A 21,622-nucleotide genomic window follows, 5' to 3' on the forward strand; every position below is an offset into this window, starting at 1 on the left:
ATGGCTTTATATAAACACATGTTATATAAGGGCAGACCAACGCCTTTGCACCACCTCTAATTGGCTCCTTGTGTTCATGTTCTATTGTAGTAACAGTTAACTCAGATCTTGGGCTCCTATTTGTCCCCGTGTCTCATTATTGGCTACCGGCCTGGAGCCTCAGATGCACAGGCAACCCTCACTGACCTGATAACATTTATAGTTGTAATGGATTTTTTTATGCCTGTCATTAACTCGCTCAGAGATTGGAGAAAGAAATTGCTTGCACCTTTTTTTTCTGTGGTATTTCAACTTTATAGCATTATGTTCAGATATGTCACCTTCCATCATCTCTTTTTAAGGCCTGTCCTGTCGCTGGTTTTGTTTTAAATGAACAGGTCTTTTGTGCAGGGCTCTTGTAGTATCTAGGACTTGTAATGAATATTTAATGATGTTGAGTAAAAGCTTTGAAAGATATAATTTCTGTCCAATTATTGGCTCTGTCTCTGCCAGACTGTTAGGGGTGATTTAGCGGACTACTTGGTAAATGTAGACAGTTTATATGAAGCTGCTCAAAATTAAATCATTTTAACAATGTGGCAATAAAACTGGTGTTCACTTTAAAGTCATTGAGGATTTTTATTTATTTTCACAAAAACGAGGTTTGTACAAAAGAACTTCAATGCTGGATTAAAAAATATATACAGTAGAAAACCGTTCACATGAATTATGATCAACAGTTAACGCTAGACCTGGGACCAGTCCCATCCGGTATGCGTTTTAATCACGCAACACAAAGAGTAGGTACTGAGGGTGGACAAAATAACAGGGACACCCTACAATATCATTAAGTCTAGCACCACTAGATGGCTTTAAAAGTTACAACAAAATTGAATCAACACCTCTCCCCGTGGTCTTAACCATAACTAAACCTTTCAACAGGTGTTCTTATTATTGTGGCCGCCCCCTGTAGCTTTAGCATAGAGACACAGAGCTATCTCGGGTCATATGTGAAGGCAACACACTGCTCGTCTATTCGTGATTGTTTAATTAGTCAGCAATAGTGTGGTTTGAAGAGTTAAGTTTTATTGATTTAGATATGGTAAAAGAGGGGACTGATTTCCTGAATTTATTTACTCTATACTGGAAAAATATCTCTATCTGTTGTTGTTTTTTATGTCCTCGGCGTTGCCATTTTGTACAATAGTGATTTTTCGGGCCACAATATGCCTTTAAGGAGCATTTGTGTAGGGTTGTATCTAATGATTGTTTTCCTTAACAATTAATCTGCAGATTATCTTCTTGGCTAAACATTTGGTCAATATTCATTTGGTCAGTAAAAATGGCAATTTTAATTTCTGAGAGCAAAAGGTAATCAAAAATCTCGTTTTGAGCAGCAGCCTAAAACAGAAGATGTTCAATTTACTATAATGCAGGAAGAGCAAACACAGATCAATCTCAGAACCATCAAACATCTGTCGTTTGTTCTTGAAAATTGACTTCAATTATTGATTGTCAAAATTGTTGCCAATTAAAATCCTTTTGATTATTTGCATTGGGGACACGATGGCACGAGTGAAAGCCTTTTATGCACAATAAGAGCAGACGTAACCCACGGTGTAATACTGGCTTCCCTAAAGCATGTAAAAATGTGCAGTGCATATCACTGACTTTGGCTCCATCAGTTGTTCTTCTTCTGGCTCGTTCTGCTAGGTGGCTCGCTGAACTGGACAATATTGAAATATATAAACGTTCCCAAGAAGTGTGCGAAAGCAGTAGAAGACACCAACACAGGAAACAAGTCAGGTAGATGTGGTGGAGGAACCAGAGCGACAGTCACGACGCTCAGAACAGCCATGGCCGCGATGCTGATGTAGAACTGTAACACAGATGGACGGAGTGGTTATCAACTGATTCAAATGAGCACAGGGACACGAGATCAGATAGTAGGAGTTCATAATGAAACACTAAAAGACTTCACAAACCCGGACTGAGGGGAAATAGCTGTGGTCAGGTGCTACTTTAGCGAGACTAAACATTAGCTTGAGAAAAAGATGTTGACTTAAATACAGTTGAAACCAGAAGTTTACATACACTGCAAAAAGACACATAACTAATTTTTTTCTCACTGTCTGAAGCTAAATCAGACTAAACCTCTTCTGTTTCAGGTCAGTTAGGATTACCAAAATTATTTATTTTTGCTAAATGCCACAATAATGAGAGAGAGAATATTTTAGAGAATTTTTTATTACTTTCTTCGAGGTCAAAAGTTTACATACATTTCCTTAGTATTTAGTAGCATTGCCTTTGAACTGCATGACTTGGGTCAAACGTTTTGGGTATCCTTCCACAAGCTTCTTACAGTACTCTGCTGGAATTCTGGCCCATTCCTCCTGACAGAACTGGTGTAACTGAGTCAGGTTTGTTGGCCGCCTCGCTCGCACACGCCTCTTCAGATCTGCCCACAAATTTTCGATGGGATTCAGGTCAGGGCTTTGTGATGGCCACTCCAAGACATTGACTTTGTTGTCCTCAAGCCACTTTTTAACTATTTTGGCAGTATGCTTAGGGTCATTGTCCATTTGGAAGACCCATTTGTGCCCAAGTTTTAGCTTCCTGGCTGATGTCCTGAGATGTTGCCTTAATATTTCCAGGTAATGTTCTTTCTTCATGATGCCGTCTATTTTATGAAGAGCTCCAGTTCCTGCTGCAGCAAAACAGCCCCACAACATGATGCTGCCACCTCCATGCTTCACAGTTGGGATGGTGTTTTCAGGCCTACAAGCTTCCCCCTTTTTCCTCCAAATGTAACGGTGGTCATTATGGCCAAACAGCTCCACTTTAGCTTCATCAGACCACAGGACATGTCTCCAGAAGTTAAGGTCTTTGTCTTGTTGTCTTTTTGCAAACTGTAATCTGGCTTTTTTTATGTTTCTTTAGGAGTAATGGCTTCCTTCTTGCTGAGTAGCCTTTCAGCCCATGTCGGTGCAGGACTCGTTTTACTGTGGATAATGACACTTCCTTACCAGCTTCAGCCATCATCTTCACAAGGTCTTTAGCTTTTGTTCTGGGGTTGATTTGCACATGTCGGACCAAAACACGTTCATCTCTGGGACACAGAGCCCGTCTCCTTCCTGAGCGGTGTGATGGCTGGACATTCCCATGATGTTTATACTTGCGTATAATTGTTTGCACAGATGAACGTGGCACCTTCAAGCATCTGGAAATTGCACCCAAGGATGAACCAGACTTGTGGAGCTCCACGATTCTCTCCCTGATTTCTTGGCTGATTACTTTTGACTTTCCCATGATTTCAAACAAGGAAGCAGAGTGTTTGAGGTGTGGCCTTAAAATACATCCCCAGGTGTGCCTTCAATTAACTCACATGTTGTCAGTTAACCTATTAGGAGCTTCAAAAGCCATGACATCATCATCTGGGCTTGCCCACGTTGTTTAACGACATAGTACTTTTGGTGTATGTAAACTTTTGACCTCAAAGAAAGTAATATAAAATTCTCTAAGAAATTCTCTTTCTCATTATTGTGACATTTAGTAAAAGTTAAATAATTTTGGTAATCCTAACGGACCTGAAACAGGAGAGGTTTAGTCTGATTTAACTTCAGACAGTGAGAAAAAAAGTGTTATGTGTCTTTTTGCACAGTGTATGTAAACTTCTGGTTTCAACTGTATATCTGATTTTTAAAGATGTGGAGGTGCAGGGAGGGTCAAATAAAAGTTGCATCCAGCATTCTTTAAGTTTGACCTTTTCTAAGGACTAAAATGTAGGATATCTCAGCCTGTGTAAATTGCAGAGATTCCCCTTTAACGTAGACAACTCTTTGCTGAATCGCATATTTCGTGATGACTGAATTAATATTCCAAACCAGAAACTGTTCCTCGTTAAAATCAATGAAAGGACCGGTCACCTTAGGCCAAGAACAAACTATGAGCTTTCCCCTCGATTTTAAGTGTAACTATAATATCAAACCAGTGAATTAATTAATTTGACAGAGCTCTCAAATGACATTGCATATTTATCCCTGGATGACTTACATCAAATTGGCTATTTGAGAGTTGCTATAAAGCATCATACTGCAGAATAGCAGATTTGAATTAAGGCCTACAAAACTACTTTTTGCCCTTTTTACAGAGTTGCAAACAGAACTGCCGGTGAGCTCATTCACGTGTCTATTTGAGCTTTATGAGCCAGAGATAAGTCGGCGAGTAAGAAGCAGGAAACACCTCAGGCCCACACCCCCGCTCTGCCACCCTAAACCCATGAAACCTTATCGCCGACATCGGGGCTCGCTATTTACGCTGCTTGTGTAAATAAATATATCTAGGCAAACCTGTGTTAATGACGCGCGCTATAAAAAGACACCTTCTCTTAATCTCTGACACCCTACCGGAGCCCCTGTCGCTAAGGGGCTGGCGGTGCAGCCACTTCAGACGCTGTGGAAACTTAAATAAGTGATAAATAATTCTTCGCCTGGCAGCGGCTTTCATCCCCGGACAGCTTACACAACTTACAGCGGCACATGATATTTATTTATACAGTTGGGTATATCTCCTCACACGATTGCAATTTAGGTCTTGTGTCCTCTTTCAAAGTACAGGCCACCTGGGATCTTATTCAGCCCCCGTCTTATTACAAATGCATCAGCTGTGCATCCTCCTTCACCCACGTACAAGAGCAGAGAGCAACTATTAACTAAATCAAACAGCAATATCTACACTGTGTTCACTAAGCCTGGGCCAGAAGCAAAAGAAAACCATGCTTTAAATTTAAAACCCATGTGTGTGTAGGATTAGAAGATTTGTGATTCTGGTGACTCCTAGTGGTAATGTCAAAAAAGACACTGTGGTAGAGAGAAACTAATGCCAACGGACCTACTAACAATGAGATTAATGGGCTGAAGACATAGATTACACCAATGTTTTACTGGGATTGTCTCTAAAAACAAAACCTTGTGGCATCAGGATTTGAATGAAGCTGTAATCAAATACATATTCTGTGCATAGTGGCTTTAAAATTACTCCTATGTGCCGCTTACGTTGTTGGGAAACCCCATTTGTGTTAATAGGTATTAAGTAATCTGCATGACCTTTATTTTATTGGCAGCCAATTAGAGCTGCAACCACAGTGACATAAATTACTGCCTCCTGTACAAATCTTTGGGATTGCAGACCGCAACCTCTGCAGCTTGACCTACAAAATGTACCCGATATATACCACAAAATCACATGTGCGCTTCGTTAATACTGCCCCCCCCCCCCCGAGAGGACAATATTGGTTTGACTTTAACAGGACTGGACACAGTCTTTGGTGAAAATTGTGCTTTTTTTGGGTCTATGAGTCAGATACAGGAAGCAGTTTAGACTGTATGTCTCTTCATGCATAATAACTTTGTTTTTGCCAAAGCAAAGACAAAGTTGAAGATTTGCTGGTCAAAAGGCAAAACCAGGGTAGATCTGAAAAAAACTGAGAGAATGTTTTGTAGATATGCAGGTTACACATAACCATTGCTTCAACGCCATTAAAAATGACTATATTTCTAGGACTATAAGAAGCAAACCCTAACTACATGTTTAAATGTATCATTATTAAAAATGCTACTGAAATAGTTAAATGTATCATTAACGTCTTGATTTACTCAACCAAATTTAGCCTGGTTGTTGTAACACAGATGTCTTGGAATCAGTGCTGCCCGCAGTGTTAATCGTACCTTCCATCTTACAATCCGGGCCAGGTCCAGTCTGGGCAGGCAGAAAAGCAGCTTGCGGTAGGCTCCCAGTCTCAACTCATCCTCTGAACAGTGCTCCAGTGGAGACAGTAGATAGATGCTGAAGAAGAGGAAGGCCAGCGAGGTCACAACATAGGGCACCAGCAGACCGTCTTTCAGAAACAGAGGCAGCATGCTGCACAGAGGGACAATGACAATAGTGCATTTAATGTTTAGAAATTAGCATCTTTTTGCAGATGTCAATGTCTGGTGTGATGTACAATAACCAGACCAATGTTTAATGACTCTGAACTGAGTAAGCAGGGAATGTGTAGCTGGAGCTGTGATATACACTTCTACAACAGATCATGTAAATACACAAAGCATGATGTTTTTTTTTATTTAATTTATATATGTCCAGCAGTACGCTCTTATGTTTAGCATTGCTGAGGAAAGGGCAACAGTAAACCACATAGCTTCTAACCAGCACGCCTGCACAAGCAGTCCGTCCCCTGAGGAGAGATGGCTCTGACATTCATGCCAAGCTTATCTTAGTTTAGCGGAGGGGCACGGACAAGAACAACAGTTGACTCATAGTAAAACGCACATCACCCCAGCTTGTAAAAACCCATCCACTCACAAAGAAACCACTCATTCAGATTTTTACTAAAAAAAAAACACAAAAAAAACCCTCCATTCAGCAGATAAATGTTTAACAATTTGTAAATACATAATTTGTCAATTTAAAACAGACTGGCTGCATTCTGTCCCCTTAAAATTGCTATGGTTGAGCATCCATTCAGCCAATTGTGCGAACAAAAGATGTATTTCTTTAAATGGAGTCTGTAGAGGATGTAGATAATGTGAAAGTCCGAGTCAGACTGTACTGAGAAGCAGCTACAGAAGGACCTCCTGTCCCTACACAACGCACACTTAGACAGCAGGCATGCAGACTATGCCGATTAATCCCCAGATATCCTTATACTAAACCACACGCACAACAATTAGTGCTGCCGGAAGAATTTAACAACAGCTGGTGAAAGTTAGACAGAGCATTTGCAGCACTACTTGTCTTTTCCATTTATGGTCCTCAGCTCAACCCACATCCAAGATCCTTTTATCTTTTGAGCGTCTCATTTGATAGTTGACAGTGGTGAGAAATAAAGAGGGGTGCCCCATTGAAGCACTGCAGTTATGTGGTGCGGGCCAACTTAGCTCTCAGGACAATATTTTTCTTAAAGCGAGACTTCATAACTTTTGAGAACAATGACCACTGTGGTCCTAAGTGACAGGTAAAGTATGGAATAAGGGTAAATGATATAAACTTAATGTGATAGCACAAGTAGAAAATATTCATAGAATCAGTGAAATGACTCAGTAATATCTGCAATATCTAGCTTCATTTCCCCAACATTAGACATTAAACGCATCTGGTCATACCAGAGGCTTAATCTCTGATAATTTTAACTTTTGGATTGTAAATGGAAAATTGTGAAATTTCGTTCCAGTTACATAATTGTGTGCTTTAACGATAAAATTGAAGGTCTGCGTTATACAGTACTTTTGATTTGCTTTAATCTTTCTGCATCTTTTTAATCTTCACTAATAGCAAAAGATAACTGAAATAATGTTCACACTTCAGCAAAGGTTAGTGCAAAGTTACTGATGGTTGCATGGACCATTATTAAAGGAATCGTTTAACATTTTGGGAAAAAGCTTATTCGCGTCTGATCGCTGATCACACATAACCCTCGATACAACCATACCATGCCTTTTTTACACTTCAGATTTTGGACGGATTAAACAATAGAATATAATGTATTAATAACTGATCTTTAATTGGCAGATTTTGTGGTCTCCCTTTTCTTTCAGTCTTAATACTAAGCTAACTCATAAACATGGATCCCAAACCCCAAAAATAATTTAGCTTATGCACTGAAAAGCTACAGTAAATTCCCTCGGATATAAAGAATAAGACCCAGCTCGTATCCATCTTCTACCTTTGTTTGGTTACAGTCTCACCTGAATGTAGAGGCCTGCAGGAACCAAATAACCATCAGGGGGAGGTCACTCAGCAGGAGGCAGACAGGCCTTGAAAACATCAAAGTTGGACAAACTCATTGTTAAACACACTCTGCAGTAAGCACCATTGGATATCCTTTTGCATTAAGACAGGGAGTGAGGCCATGTTAGGTCGCAGCTGGATGTGAACTGATGTCATGCGTGTATAATATTAAAGCAACTGACCCGAGAGGACACCCACCTCAATCAATTATTGACAGTCTCTCACATGGCAGTCAAGCGTTTTTTTTACAACCTTATCTTACATCCTCATATGCTTTTTACTGGAACTGTCATGGCATGTATACATACAAATCCAAGTATTCAAATTGATCATTGAAGATGTGAAAATGTTTTGCCAAGAAGCTAAAATGATGACTTCACGGCACATTCCGTTTAGTGAAGGCCTGTTAGTGGAACCTGGTTGCCTGCATCATTGCTAGCAGCGCTAGCTGTACACTGCTCCGAGGGGGGCACTTTCCACTGGTCCCTGAGCCCATAATTACAGCCAGTGCTCTTTGGCGATCCTGTTACAGCCCAATAATTGATCCTGCGCAAACAATGCCCAGAGCTGCCGCCTGCCATTCTTTCCTAATCCCTGGACATGCATTACTGATTGATTCAGGCGGACAGGTGGGACATATAACTCAATAGTTAATAAAGCAACAATCTACCCTAATCTAGATTAATAGATGAGCCCAGATCTAGGAACCATTCCCCCGCTGTCAGATCTTTGCCAGGCTTCACTTTGTACCGACACCGCTTTATATATATAGATATATATGGAGGTGAATGGTAATGAATCACATTTTAGGCTTTATTTCATGCTGACATTTGCAAGTCCTGCATTTAGTCATATCATGACAATTGAAGGTGGCAGGGCTACTTTTGTGTCTTTGTGGCACAGAAGTATGATGACGGAGGTGAGTAAGCCGTCAGTTAGCAAGTCTGTTCTTAAATAGATTGTTCCTCTGCAGAGAGGGGAGCACAGCAGGAGGATGATGTCACTTTTACAGAGTGCACACATATTCAAACTCATTAACAATCTGCAGGACATAAACTGTGATCTGAATTGGGGGAACGGGCTAATGGCTCCTTTGTGAGCAGAAATTTAATCTACACTTGTGAATATTTGAGGTATCGCTACAAGATATAAAAAGTAACATTGATGTTTGTTACCATCACTGTTGTCACATGTTGAGAACTCACCAAGTGAGAAGAAAACTCAAGAAGCATTACCTCTGTACTTACAAGGCAACCAAGAGGATGGACTTCTCGTGGACTTGATAGGAGAAGAGGAAAAACGCCAGAGATGAGTTTGCCTAAAAGTGAGAACAACTACTGTTGAACAATAATACTGGATAACATACTTTAATAAAGGCAGTGAAGGCAAAATTATGATGTATTACAAATTACAGATATTTGAGTGATTGGTTAAAAGAACTGCTTTGACATCAGTTAGATGCTACTAACCAAGGCCAGTTTAAACTGCCAGAAGGTGGGCTTCGTCAAAAGTCTGACGCAGGATGGAAGGACTGCCAGGAGAGTGCAGGCCAAACTGAAAAAAAATGCAAACAAGAAATGAGATTATCTCACATCAGCATACTTAAATGCATAAAAATGCCCAGTGAGAGATGAAAGCAGGTGACAGGTCAAGTATCAAATCACATCGGAGTCCATATGAAAACGTGCATTTGCCCATAAATCCAGGCTTAAACATATTTAACACCTTTCTGTTGCGTTGAGGTGACGTCATGTGAAAACTGATCATGATGAACTTTTGCCAGAATGACAAAACATAACATTCCTTTTCAGTCAGTGGCACTAGATAATCAGATTTTGATGGAACAGGCAAAACAAAAAGGTCAAACCAAAATCTAACTGTGGATCCATCTTGCTGTGTTTTTTTGTTTGTTTGTTTTGTAGACACCGCCTGCTCCGCAAACTAAGACCTCTGCTATGTGGGAAATGACCAAATACTGGCCCCTTCTTAGGGTTACAGGCATTAGTTTAACCCTTCAATTGTCACCTGCTGGGGGTGGAGACACCGGAAGAGAGTGACTATGTGTCAGTGTGAATGTGAATGTGCTGAGAGGTGGAGCAGCGAGTTAGTTCAAGGCGTGAGGGCAACAAAGTGTTTGTTCTACGACACATAGATGGACAGAGATAATGATCGTTGAAGATAGACAGCGATAGTGATAGTGGTCCATAGATAGCAGTAAGGGACCAGTAAGTGGGTATTTAGTGGGTATGACAGCGAGTGTGTTATGTGTGTGTGCGTGCGTGCGTGCGTGCGTGTGTGCGTGTGTGATATGTTTAGGGCAGGGTTTTGCGGTCCGGAAGGACATGGATCACTTTTCACAGCTGATTCATTCTATGTACACAGTATGCCCAACACCAGAGCATTTAGCAAATCCGCTCCCCGTGCCAAAAAGACAAGAATGATTTTCATTTGTTTAAATTCGCTACAGTCAAAGAAGTCCAACTTGATCCCCGAGTTTAGCAGTCTGGCAGAAACGTGTCCATGCTGCGAACATAGGACTCCTAAATTTAGCGTGTCAGGTTATTTAAGCAGGCTCCACCATGACACAACTGTTTTCTCATCATGAACGGACAGGCTCTCAGCTTTTAGGCAAAATAACTTATCCCAACACTTCATGGGATGCTCTGAGGGGCAGTGGGCAGAGAAAATCTAGTTGAATGTCATGAGTGTCAGTGTTTACAACGTCGTCTCCTCTGATAGCATGATTCATTTTGCTCTCACCCACTTTATCATCTGATAAAGCACATAATCCATAACATTTTTTAAAGGAAATCAGGTTGATTTACTCTGCTTCTATCTTTGTATATAAAACATGTTTCTATCTCCTCTTGTCACCACATTTTAAAGGCAGCTGTGACTTCATGTTCAGAAGTTCCTCACAAGATGTTTTGTTAAGGGATGATTTAATTTCCACCCAGCTGGATCACAGTTTTCATTCCCTTTGGCGACCACTGCTTTCCCAGAAAATGAAAAGGAGCAAAAACAAGAGGCAGGGGAAGAATAGACACAAAACCATAAAGCAAAAGAGAGAAGGAAAGATGGAGAATAACGTGAAACCTTGTTAGATCGATGGAGGGATTACCTGAGGTAGACCTGGGAGTCATTGGACAGAATGGATCTGATCTTTATCAGGATGTTCAAGCTGCACCACGTGTTGGCCACCTTATCCTGTTCTCACACACACACACACACACACACACACACACACACACACACACACACACACACACACACACACACACACACACACACACACACACACAACTTGGTTAAATGAGAAATGATGTCAAAACATTTTTTAAATTCAACACGTCTTGATGCCAGGGTACAAAAGCAATACTCCGCGTTCCATTTGAAGAGAAAACACATAAGTGGCATTGCTGAAAATAATTATTTCCCCATTGAAAGTGCAATAAAAAAAATTCCCGGAGCATTCCAGAGGGACATTTGTACGTAACCCTCCGTCATAAATTGACTCCCCTGTCAGATAGAGCATGGGACTTATTTGCAAACTTGGGGACCCAAGGTCAAGTGTCAAACCAGAGTAGTTTCTGCATAACCAGCAGACAGAAACCAACCACAGAGCACTACTGGGAAATATATAATGTTAATATGTTAGACAATCCTCTATGTAATTTAATTTATTACAGGTTTTTTTTAAAACCATTTAACTACAGTAATTTGCTGAAAACAAAGGCTGCAACTAACAATTTTCATTATCAAATAATCTGCCAATTATCCCCACAGTGATGTCTTTAAATTACTTGTTTTGTCTGACCAGCAGTCCAAACCTACAGATTAAATTTACAATGATATACAACAAAGAAAAGCAGATTATCATCACATTTGGGAAGCTGAATACAGAGATGATTTGGCTTTTTCTGCCTGACTATATCGTTTTTTATAAATAACCTGTAAATCAGATCTGAATAATATGGAAGACATGTTATAGCCTTCATACCAGGTTTAAAAGTACTTGTGGTTTATAAGAGAGGGCGTTGCTGTGAGATTCAGTTGATTTAAGTGCTTCAGCAGTTGTGCAGGGATCAGATGATATGGACGCCCAAGCCGCCACTGTGCACCATGATATCACACGTCACAGAGACGGCGTGCTTAGATCAGCTTTATGATTCCACTGTGAATGGTTTGAGTGCAAGGCCCTGTCTAGAAAAAACTATTTCTGGCCTCCTCCCTCCTCCTCCTCCTCCTCCTCCTCCTCCTCCTCCTCCTCCGCTGTGCTACAGCTGCTCACAGCACAGCTGTGTGGATCTTAAGGCCGCCTGGTCAGCAGCACTGGGCCGTCCAGCGTTGTGTTGTCTCAGCCCCATCCCTGTCTCTTTCCTCTTTGCCTCCCTGCTCCAAATAACCGCCGCGGGAATGTTCCTGAACGCCGCCTGAGGGCAACACATGAACGGTGTGGGGGGGGGGGGCTCCTTCACCTATAAGCTAGCCTGGAATTTCACAGGGAGAAGCATTTGGTGCCATTTTTGTGAGCAGGCAGCAACGTGAGACGCCAGAATGCAGCTCAGTGGGTAAACTTACAACTGCTCCCGCCCTGAAGCTGCCACAGCCAGCAGCCCACTTCTTCCCCACCTCAGCCCTTGTCCAAAGCTTCTGCTTACGTGCACAATTTCACAATTAGTCCGGGACGACTCGACCCGGCAGCCTCTCGCGCTGTCGTCACAGGGGAGTATAGTGTCTCTCACACCCTGTGTATTATGTTTGCATCATTTCGTTGAACAAATACTGCCACAGCGCATGCTGCCATCTGCTCCTCTGGTAGAATTTTCAATTACTTCTCACATCCGTGACACCTTGCGGTGGGTGCCACCTCGGGGACCCAGGGACAAGACGAGGGATACAGGCTTTCAGAAATGAGAGCTGCAAACTTTGGCCTCTGAGCTGTCAGTCACACATGCAAGCACAGAAATACACACCGTTACTTTACCACTGCTCCTGCCATGACAGCTCTTAACACGGCCAGCTGAAGACTTTCGCTGTTTACAATCACTTTCTTTTTTAATTCATACATTCCTTTACATATACATTCTCCAAGAGGTAACGACTGACTGACTGACTACAGCATACAAATGTACGTGTGCGTGCTATGAAACAGTCTATCATACTTATATGCTTTCCAAAGATAAAGTTGGCATCCGGCAACAGTTGTCGGATGTGCTCCGATACGCCTTTAAATGTAGCGTTCGCCCCACTCTTCAGTCCATAAGGCTAGAACATGGCTCTGCTATGAAGTGCTGAAAACAGCCAGGCCATAAATTATTTAGATTGATCTATATCCTCCTACTGTACGTCCCGAAACCCCAACACCTCCCAGAGATAGAGTGAAACTGATCTCCTGACCTTTCACCATTTTATTCCTCTGTTTTCTTTGATCCTGCAGGGTATCCATTTCCCACCGGCTAAGCAGTGCAGGGTGGAGGGAGTTCACCGTGCTGAGAGTAAATGAAGCAGTGTGTACGGCATGAGGAGTGCCACACTGGTTGTGTTTGACACACTGGTCAAAACCTCGTGCTGTAAACTGTTCAAATTGAAAAAAGGGCTATAACTTCTTAGAGAAATGTCACTTCCTAGAAAGCTGTCGGCGCAAACAACAACAAAACTTCCAAGACATCCCATAATATCAAACAGTCTTTCTCTCTTTAACAGGATTACAATTTAGAATGACCACTGTGTTACGTCTTGAAACAACATCACCTTTCAACAGAAATTATAGTGACTTGAAGCTTGTAGATACCACCTCACAGGCATTTAATTCACAATATTATATACTGATATTAAAAGGAGCTAATTAATCACAAACTGATTGATTGAAAGTTCCAAAATTGTGAGACACGGTCCTATCAGGAGACCAGAGCTGAAAGTAAGCTCTAAAGGACTGTATGAAATGATTGGGAATGAAAAGGGGGGCTAAATCTCTAGCACTGGTCAGTTTGTCTTTAAAAAAAACAACATGTAATAGCCTCAACCCAATATCTCAAAATAATATATTTATGGAAAACATAACCAAATGGTTCCAATACAGCCATTTACAAATAAAACAGTTGATAAACAGACCGTTATTACAACCACAGATTGAGTGTAGTCTCTAATTATTTTTATGCAGTCTTGATGTATGAATAAAAACACCGACTTCTGTGCATTGTATTTAGTTAGCAAATGTGCTGCAGTCTTCTATGCCTAAAGAGCAGCCACAAACCAACATCAAGCACATATATAGTTATTGATACCAACACAGCACCAGGCTTTAGGGTAAACCCACACATACAGTAGGAGCATCTCTGTTGGCTCATAAATAACAAAAGATGGCAGCACATATATTTTATCTTGGAAGCCAAACCAAAAACCCCATATGTTTATTGACTTTTTTATGCTTTTGATGTTATTTTGGAATCTTAGGCCATTTGATTACTATAACTACAGCCCCATGTATTCATGAATATCTGAAAGTTCCTTGGGATACACATTGTTATGCACACCGCCAGAACAACGAAGAGGAGGTTAAACATCTGCACCACCTCGAGGGCAAGTAAGGCTTAAAAAAAAACTGACAGTAAATTAACATGTGACCCATATGAGTCATCAAATCTCCAAGCCATACTGGTGTTACATCAGGTAGCCTATATATTGAGCTGTACTGATCTATCAGGAGATATTACCTTCTTCCTCTTCTTTCTTTAAATGACACATGGGGATTGTGAGTAGCTATTATTAGATGCTTGCATGACAAAGAGTACAGATGCTTTTTTTTTTTTGCTAACACTAAGAGTCTCAAAGGCAAGATCGAGCTTCTCAGATGTGGTTCTCAGGCCGACTTTTCATTCATGTAACTCTACTGTACCTCAAACAGGCCACGAGCCACGGGAAAGATCCTCCTGACCACCTGCACGGCATGACCGGGGTCAGACAGGAAGGGCAGCCAGCAGAGGGCAAAAGTCACCAACACTGCTGAAGCAATTCTCACCAACAGGAAGAGCCTACATGAAGAGGGTCACAAAGTGCAGGAGGTACTGATATGCCGTCTATAATGAAGAAATACAAAAAATACTAAAAAAAACTAAAAAAACATTGACATGAGCCAGTAGCTTGAGTTTATCTTCATATACTTCTAATTCTACATTTCTGTCTGCAAGTCCTAAATTTGGGATTTGACCCTTGTGTTGAGGTATGCAGTGAAAGCCGCGCATCAGCTGAAAGTCTTCAGTGTGGGTCAGGCTATCTCGTCAGCTGTAACTGTGAAGCTGCTGGTTAAGTTGCACACGCAGCATAGCTGAGGAGTTTGGGCATGGCGGGAGCGTCATCTGGACATATCTCTCCCCGGCCCTTCTAATCCAGCTCTACATTTGCTATTAAATGCCCTTGGTACATTGTTACTAGATAAACAGACACTGGACACACTGGTAACAGCATCCAATCTGATTACCTCAGTCATTCTGCGGCTCTCCTGAGGACACGGCTCGCTTATAGACAGACATTACGTATCTGCTTTGAGCACTCACCTGACACTTGCAGAGTGACAAAACAATATAACGAAACAATGACAATTTTTGTGCCTTCTCAGACACAAAAATAATCCATATTATAAAACGCTATACGAGCGGTTGCTTTATTGAGACATAAGTTGTGATCTTAACTAATTGAGTATATTACACATTGACATTTTACTGTATCCTTCTTTCAAGAAGGCAGCAGATGAAAATGACAAATCCATTTTGCTGCACTCCTTGTTTCTTTCCTGGAAGTTCTCACATGATGAATTCTTTGGTCACACTTTATTGTCAGTGAACTGTGGCTTCAACTTTGACTTCTGCAGTTACAAGCGTGCATGGAAAGATTGAGGAGCAGCTTATATAATCTATAAGAAATAGACATGCTGATTTCATGATAACAATCACAATCAAGAGTGTGCAAAAACCAGTTGGCAGAGAGACAACAAAAAGCTAAAAGTCAAAGATACATGGTTGTAAATTGCAGTTTCTGCCACTTTTAGTGATAGCAGTGAATGATAAAACACAAGACACAAACAAACAGACTCACCCTCGCCCCATCAGGCCCAGTTTGACACTCTTCCCCAGCAGGTAGCAGAAGAAGGGCAGAGCATGGTACAGCTCCATCTGTTTGTAGTTGAGAGCCAGACAAAAGGCCACGGAGCCCAACGCATCCCAGCCCAGACCCAGACCCAGAGCCCCCCACAGGGCAAAGCCCAGACTCACTCCATTGTACCTGATTGGGTTAAGGTCAGTGTTGTAGTAAACGGGACAAGTATTATATATTATATAATATACGTTGTAAGCAATCTTGTCTAATGTAGCTGTGGGACAAAATGTCCAAATATTAGCTTTAAATTGCCGTTCAAAAGACACTCATTTGGTGGTACACATCTAAAATAATACAATTCCAGTTTTCAGGTTGCTCAAAATATATTGAATCCTTAGAAAAACATATTACATTGTCAATCAACAACATAAAGAGCTATAAAACAATGAGAAAATATATTATATACATTATTAACTTGATAAACTACTCCTCCTACTACTACTAGGATTGGGACTTTAAAGCCAAGCTTTGCAACTTTGACGGTCAGTATTTCACAGAAGGTCATCAAAGCAAATAACAATAATGATACCTCATATTACAGTGAATAAATAGTATTAAATGAACCTGGACATAAAGGATACTGGAAATGTCCGTAGTCAATGAGAATTAGGCCGGGGTAAAGAAGGAAGCAGAACACAGTGGACACCTGGAGAAAAAGAGCATATATTATGTGTTAGAAGGTAAACATAACTAAAAACTAACTACAGTCCAGTTAAAACTATACGATGATGCATTAAATGTTATGTTTCACAAGTTTGAATCATCTGGTAACATATGCAGACTTTATTGAGTGACAAATCAAAATAAAGTAAGCCGTTTTCTTTATTCAGCATTGTGTAAAGTGCCTGTCCCACTGTGGACTCAACAAAAGGCAATGCATGCTGGGATAGACTGTTCTAGTGCTGCCTGTTGACAGACAAAGCTGGTATATGTCTGTTGTAGCTACCAATCTTGCAATAACTGATTGATCATTTAAGACACAATCAAAAAAAGAACCCTTAATTGATTGTACTGTAAATGTATTCAAACATTCATAACTTCCCGGGAAATGTAATGACATCATATTTTATTGCAATATTGACTTTAGAATTCTTCAATTTGGATGAGCAGCACTGTAATCAGTTTTAATAAGGGTGGGCTCCCCACACTAAGAGGAAAATGTGGCTCATTTAAGTCTTTAGCTGAAAAAACAATTAGATGTCATGTCATGTTAGGCAAGTGTGTTACCTTCTTTTTAAAGGATCCGTCAGTCAGATATAAACAGTATAAAACCACAGCAGGGAAGAATATCATCAAATCTGCCACCAGGACTGAAAGAGAACAAAGAACCATATTATAGTATACCTAATTTGAAAGTAAAAGGGTTCCAACACATTTTACATTTCACTATTCCAAACTTTTCTGTAGATTTTTCAGACCATATTTGACATCAGTGCTTTTGCACTATGCCTATGGCTTACAGTTGCCGCCTCCCTCATGTTGAAGTTGTTGGACAATTTTACATTACAGTTTGCACCCTACTTTCTTTTTCCATTTATAATCCTTCGCCAACCAGTTTTGGGATATTTGGGATCGTCAAGCCAGCCCTTAGAAAACTTGCATTTTTCCAAAGTGGCCATTCAGTCCACAGCCCGATACAGAAAGTTGGACGACGTTCCACTGTCTTGCACGTGGGGCCGAGCTGTTTTGCAGAATGTGACGTACAGGCGTAGAGGCAGCTCTGCGGAGGAGAGTGTTCTGGCCTTGCTTTTCTAAGTCATTAAGCACACTGTGGCCCGTGCTTTCTTACACAGTGATGAACATTTATTTTGGCTGTGCTGGCTGCCCGCTCCAAACGCCATGAAAAGCACTCTGCTTTTGTGTTAACATTTTTTATTTATTCCCATTTTTATATTTTAGAAAACAGAATATGGGGCTATAATGTGTACACACAAATATTTTTCCATACTCTTCTTTTCTTTTTTCTAAACTCATCCAGACCTGGAAATTACTAAAAATCTAATTCCATCCCCTTCCTTGCTGCATAGGAACCCTGAAGTAAGTAAATTAGTCTTTAGTTTGAGGTAGATTATGGTTACTTTACCTGTAGCTCTCATGAATAACTTGTGCGTTGGACTTTCATAACCTCTGGATTTGTGAAGCTCCACCCATTCAGGGTTTATCCACTTGGCTCTGCAGGAATATATTGGTATAGTATAAAAAATCTTCATAGTATAGAAATTATAGCATCCTAAAAAAATAACGCCTAAATAACATTTATACAAAAGCTTGCATGTCATTTTAGGCTTTATTTTTAGGCCTTTATTTTAAGGCTGTCTATAGACAGTAGAATAGAATACAGAAGTAGAAATCATATGGAAACTCTTTTTACATGCATGCACTGCAGCAGAGTTGTCCGTTATTACATACTCTCTAAAAAACAAAAATGACTTACATGTAGGCACAGATCAGGCTGTGGTAGGCAGTCAGAGGCGGGTAGTCAAGACCCCAGTAGTTCAAGTCATTCTCAGTAGTGTTGAAGTACCTGGATGAGCATAAAAACACAATATTTATATCTGAAACTGTGGAAATGTCAGACAAATAAACAGGAGGGAGGACAATGGAGGGTGCAGCCATTGATGTAAGGTAGACATCTTGGATCGCTCATTGATCCCCTCAATGTTTTTATGGTGCATGGTGCACACTTTACTGTTATATACATGCAGTTTCAGCTTTAATTTTGTTACTTTTTGGGTGGGTTTTTTTTTTCTTTTTGTTATCCCATACCAGATGTACATGAGTGTGTTTTGAGTCCCATCATTACAATTATTTCCAGTCACTGTCAAAGCCAAAAAGAGCCCATACTCTTTCCAGGTGCCCGAACGAGCTCGTCTTTCTCAAACTTGCTCCACTGAGTAAACAAACTTCAGACTGACCATTCCTGGAGAGGGAGGTTGTAGGTCACTTCTTGCCAGTGCCTTTGAGCTTCATAGTCGCCAAACATGGGAGGTTTCCCCGCCCCTGGAGAGAAATCATTCAGTCTGATGAATGGGAATCTACACCAATGATTGACAGCGCTTAACCACACGCACACACATACACACATACATACAAACACACACACACACACACAGAAACACGACAGACTGGCCAGCCATGTAGATGCTAACCGCTAACAGCAACACTATGATAGGTGAAAAACAACTATCTGTCAATATTCTATGACAAATTAAATGAGCTACACTGAAATCAACAGTGGTGTGGCAAAGAAGACTGCTGTGACTGAGTGGTGCAGTATGTTAATGTTAAACTCCACACTCTTCCTTCCTACCTGAATATGAATTTAAGGAAACGCCCCATCTCACAACAACACCGAGCAACACACAAACGGACACGAGACTCCACGTTTGCATGACTTCTACCGGTAAAATTAGCTTAAAGAGGAGAAATAAAAGCAAAAAAATTGGACCCCTTTGGTCTCTATATACATTTCCTGGTACGTCATCCGCCAATAATTCGTTGCGCCTTTTCATTGGGCACTGCCCGATGACTCGCAAGCCAGAGATATGAGGCATTCAATAACATCTAGAGAAAGACGAGATTTTTCTATAATCAAGCCATCGCAGAATAGCGTAGGCTGGAATCATTTTTATCAAACGAGTTGTTACTGTAGCTATAGAGGATATTTTAAGTGTTATCTGGTAATCCACAATTTAAGGTTACATGACCTGTTACTTTACTCGTTTTTTGTTCATAGTTACTACCTTGATTTGAAAGTATCAAAATTCCCAGGTACTATGAATGCAACATTGGTTGAGACGAGATTATGACAAATTGATGGATATTGTGCATTATTAAAAGTCTATTTGTCCACTAATATCTCAATAACTTAGAGCTGAAGTTGAATTCAGGGGTCAGAACTTGAAGAATGGTCTTTCATAAAGCAGTAAATGAGAATGTCCAATAATATAATAACAAATTATGCTAATGATATAATACAGGCGGTGGAACTAAATGTAAAACTTATTAAATGACGAGTGAAATTCCCCTCTTTTCCAACCACTGCTAGTAAATTCCTCAATTATTATACCAGGGTCATAAGATTGGCCCAATTCTGGATGTCAATTTGATATACAACAACAACCTACAATATCCCTATAGGCACAATTTTATAATTTATTGAGACATCTCTAAAATATGAATACAAGTTATAATAATTGTAAACATGTATGTGAGATACCTTTGAAATTCCAAATATTGTATTTAAATTAGAAATATTGAATGTTGAATATTGAATGTCAGCAGAACAGAAGATTTGGTGAAATCCGAAAGTTTTCTTTTTCTGTGAATTAGAAAACAACTTAAGTGAAAAAATGGAATTACAAATACAGTTGACTCTTATGGAGAAGATAACTAAAAGTAGCTTAACTTTAATGTGCTAAGAAAAGGCTATCATTTAACTAATGCTCAATGAATTTTCAAATAGAAGCGCTTAATTAAATCCTTGTTTTGACTCAATGTAGTCGTCTATTTTAAACATTATAACATCATACCATGACGTACCAGTATCCACTGTATAGAGCAGTAGAGGATCAGTCTCATGTGTTATAGTTTGTTGTAACCTTCTGTATACAGATGTGTGTATGGTTATACAATGCAAGCCTCTCCTTGCCCTCCCTTCACAATGTAAATCTCAGCCCAGGGGCATATTCTCCTCTGTGACCTTTACTTCTGTTGACTCCACCGTCTTTGCTCCCAAGGTGTTGGGATTTGTTGGGTGAGACATGTTCCTTGTGGTTCATGCATCAATTATGCATAAATAATAATAACCTCGGACAACTGCTGATTTGCAATGACACTTTCATTACAACGGCAGCAGCCTATAACTCACTGGTACCCATTAGTTATTAATGCCTGGCCACGCCAGCTTTACTTTGTCATTTATTGCTTCATCTCTATGCCTTTTTAAATATTCAGTAACTGCTGTACCTACATTTACTGTCTGTGGTCTCCGCCCAGAAGAAGGCTATAGCTTGTGGTGGAAGATGACCTAGTTATTATGGAGGCCTGGGCCTTGCTTGCCAATGTCATTGTAGTCTATCATATAAACAGTCAAGTTTGCTAAACTTCTGCTATTTTGTCACATGTTAACATGAGAACAAATAAAGGCCCATAATTTAAAACTTAATCCTCATGATATCATCATTGAATTGTTTGGGAAATCCTACAGTATTATAAAATGCATTAATAGGTATTTCAGATCGGTCTGAGGTTTTGTGTCAAAGCAGCATGATTGTGATCCAGCGTTAACTTGTTCCCTCAAAAAAACGTTGTCACCTGCATGTTTACAATCCGGCATGGGACAAGTGAATTGGGACTACTTTGCTACATAAAAGCTGGTGCATACGTCTTCACATGGTGTCCTCTTGATATGTAGAGTTTTGTCATGTGACAATGCTACATCTATGAAATGTCTAGTCATAAACAAAACACTGATACATTTAAACTTTTGCATGAGTGTGAAAGTTCATTCTTGACTTAACTAAAGTTAATTAAAAAAAAAAAAATACTCCTCATCCATGTTGACTTATAAGTTAATATTGAAATGGATATTAAAACAACTGTATTTCCATGACGACTGGGCAAACTCCATCTGTTGATAAAAATCCTGATATGATCAGAACAGCTAACGTGTGGCCAAGTTGATTTTGGTCAACTAGAT

The 21,622-nt window shown here is 40.2% G+C and overlaps 1 protein-coding gene across 1 annotated transcript; it reads right to left on the reverse strand.

Moving 5' to 3' along the window:
- Window positions 1–593: 593 nt before the first annotated feature.
- Window positions 594–19,378, reverse strand: alg6 (ALG6 alpha-1,3-glucosyltransferase). Its single transcript, XM_068707634.1, has 14 exons — window positions 19,232–19,378; window positions 18,837–18,921; window positions 18,356–18,445; window positions 18,005–18,093; window positions 17,149–17,231; window positions 16,503–16,567; window positions 15,862–16,047; window positions 14,666–14,801; window positions 10,889–10,974; window positions 9,237–9,321; window positions 9,015–9,085; window positions 7,725–7,793; window positions 5,706–5,898; window positions 594–1,858 (listed from the first exon to the last, which is right to left on the reverse strand). Exons 1-14 carry the CDS (start codon window positions 19,311–19,313, stop codon window positions 1,661–1,663), a joined length of 1,518 nt encoding a protein of 505 aa, XP_068563735.1. The 5' UTR covers window positions 19,314–19,378; the 3' UTR covers window positions 594–1,660.
- Window positions 19,379–21,622: the final 2,244 nt, after the last annotated feature.

Source organism: Cebidichthys violaceus, unplaced genomic scaffold (genome assembly GCF_023349555.1).
Source record: "Cebidichthys violaceus isolate CVI_PGR_0920_01 unplaced genomic scaffold, fCebVio1.0.p SCAF_13, whole genome shotgun sequence".
Classification (NCBI taxonomy): Eukaryota; Metazoa; Chordata; class Actinopteri; order Perciformes; family Stichaeidae; genus Cebidichthys; species Cebidichthys violaceus.

What these genes read in the sequence shown, in the direction of transcription:
- alg6 (XM_068707634.1), bottom strand. Translation starts at nt 19,313, where the DNA reads ATGCAAACGTGGAGTCTCGTGTCCGTTTGTGTGTTGCTCGGTGTTGTT. An exon ending in TTCCTTAAATTCATATTCAG is followed by an intron (nt 18,922 to 19,231) that starts GTAGGAAGGAAG and finishes ATTTCTCTCCAG; the next exon opens with GGGCGGGGAAACCTCCCATG. An exon ending in GTTATTCATGAGAGCTACAG is followed by an intron (nt 17,232 to 18,004) that starts GTAAAGTAACCA and finishes GTTCTCTTTCAG; the next exon opens with TCCTGGTGGCAGATTTGATG.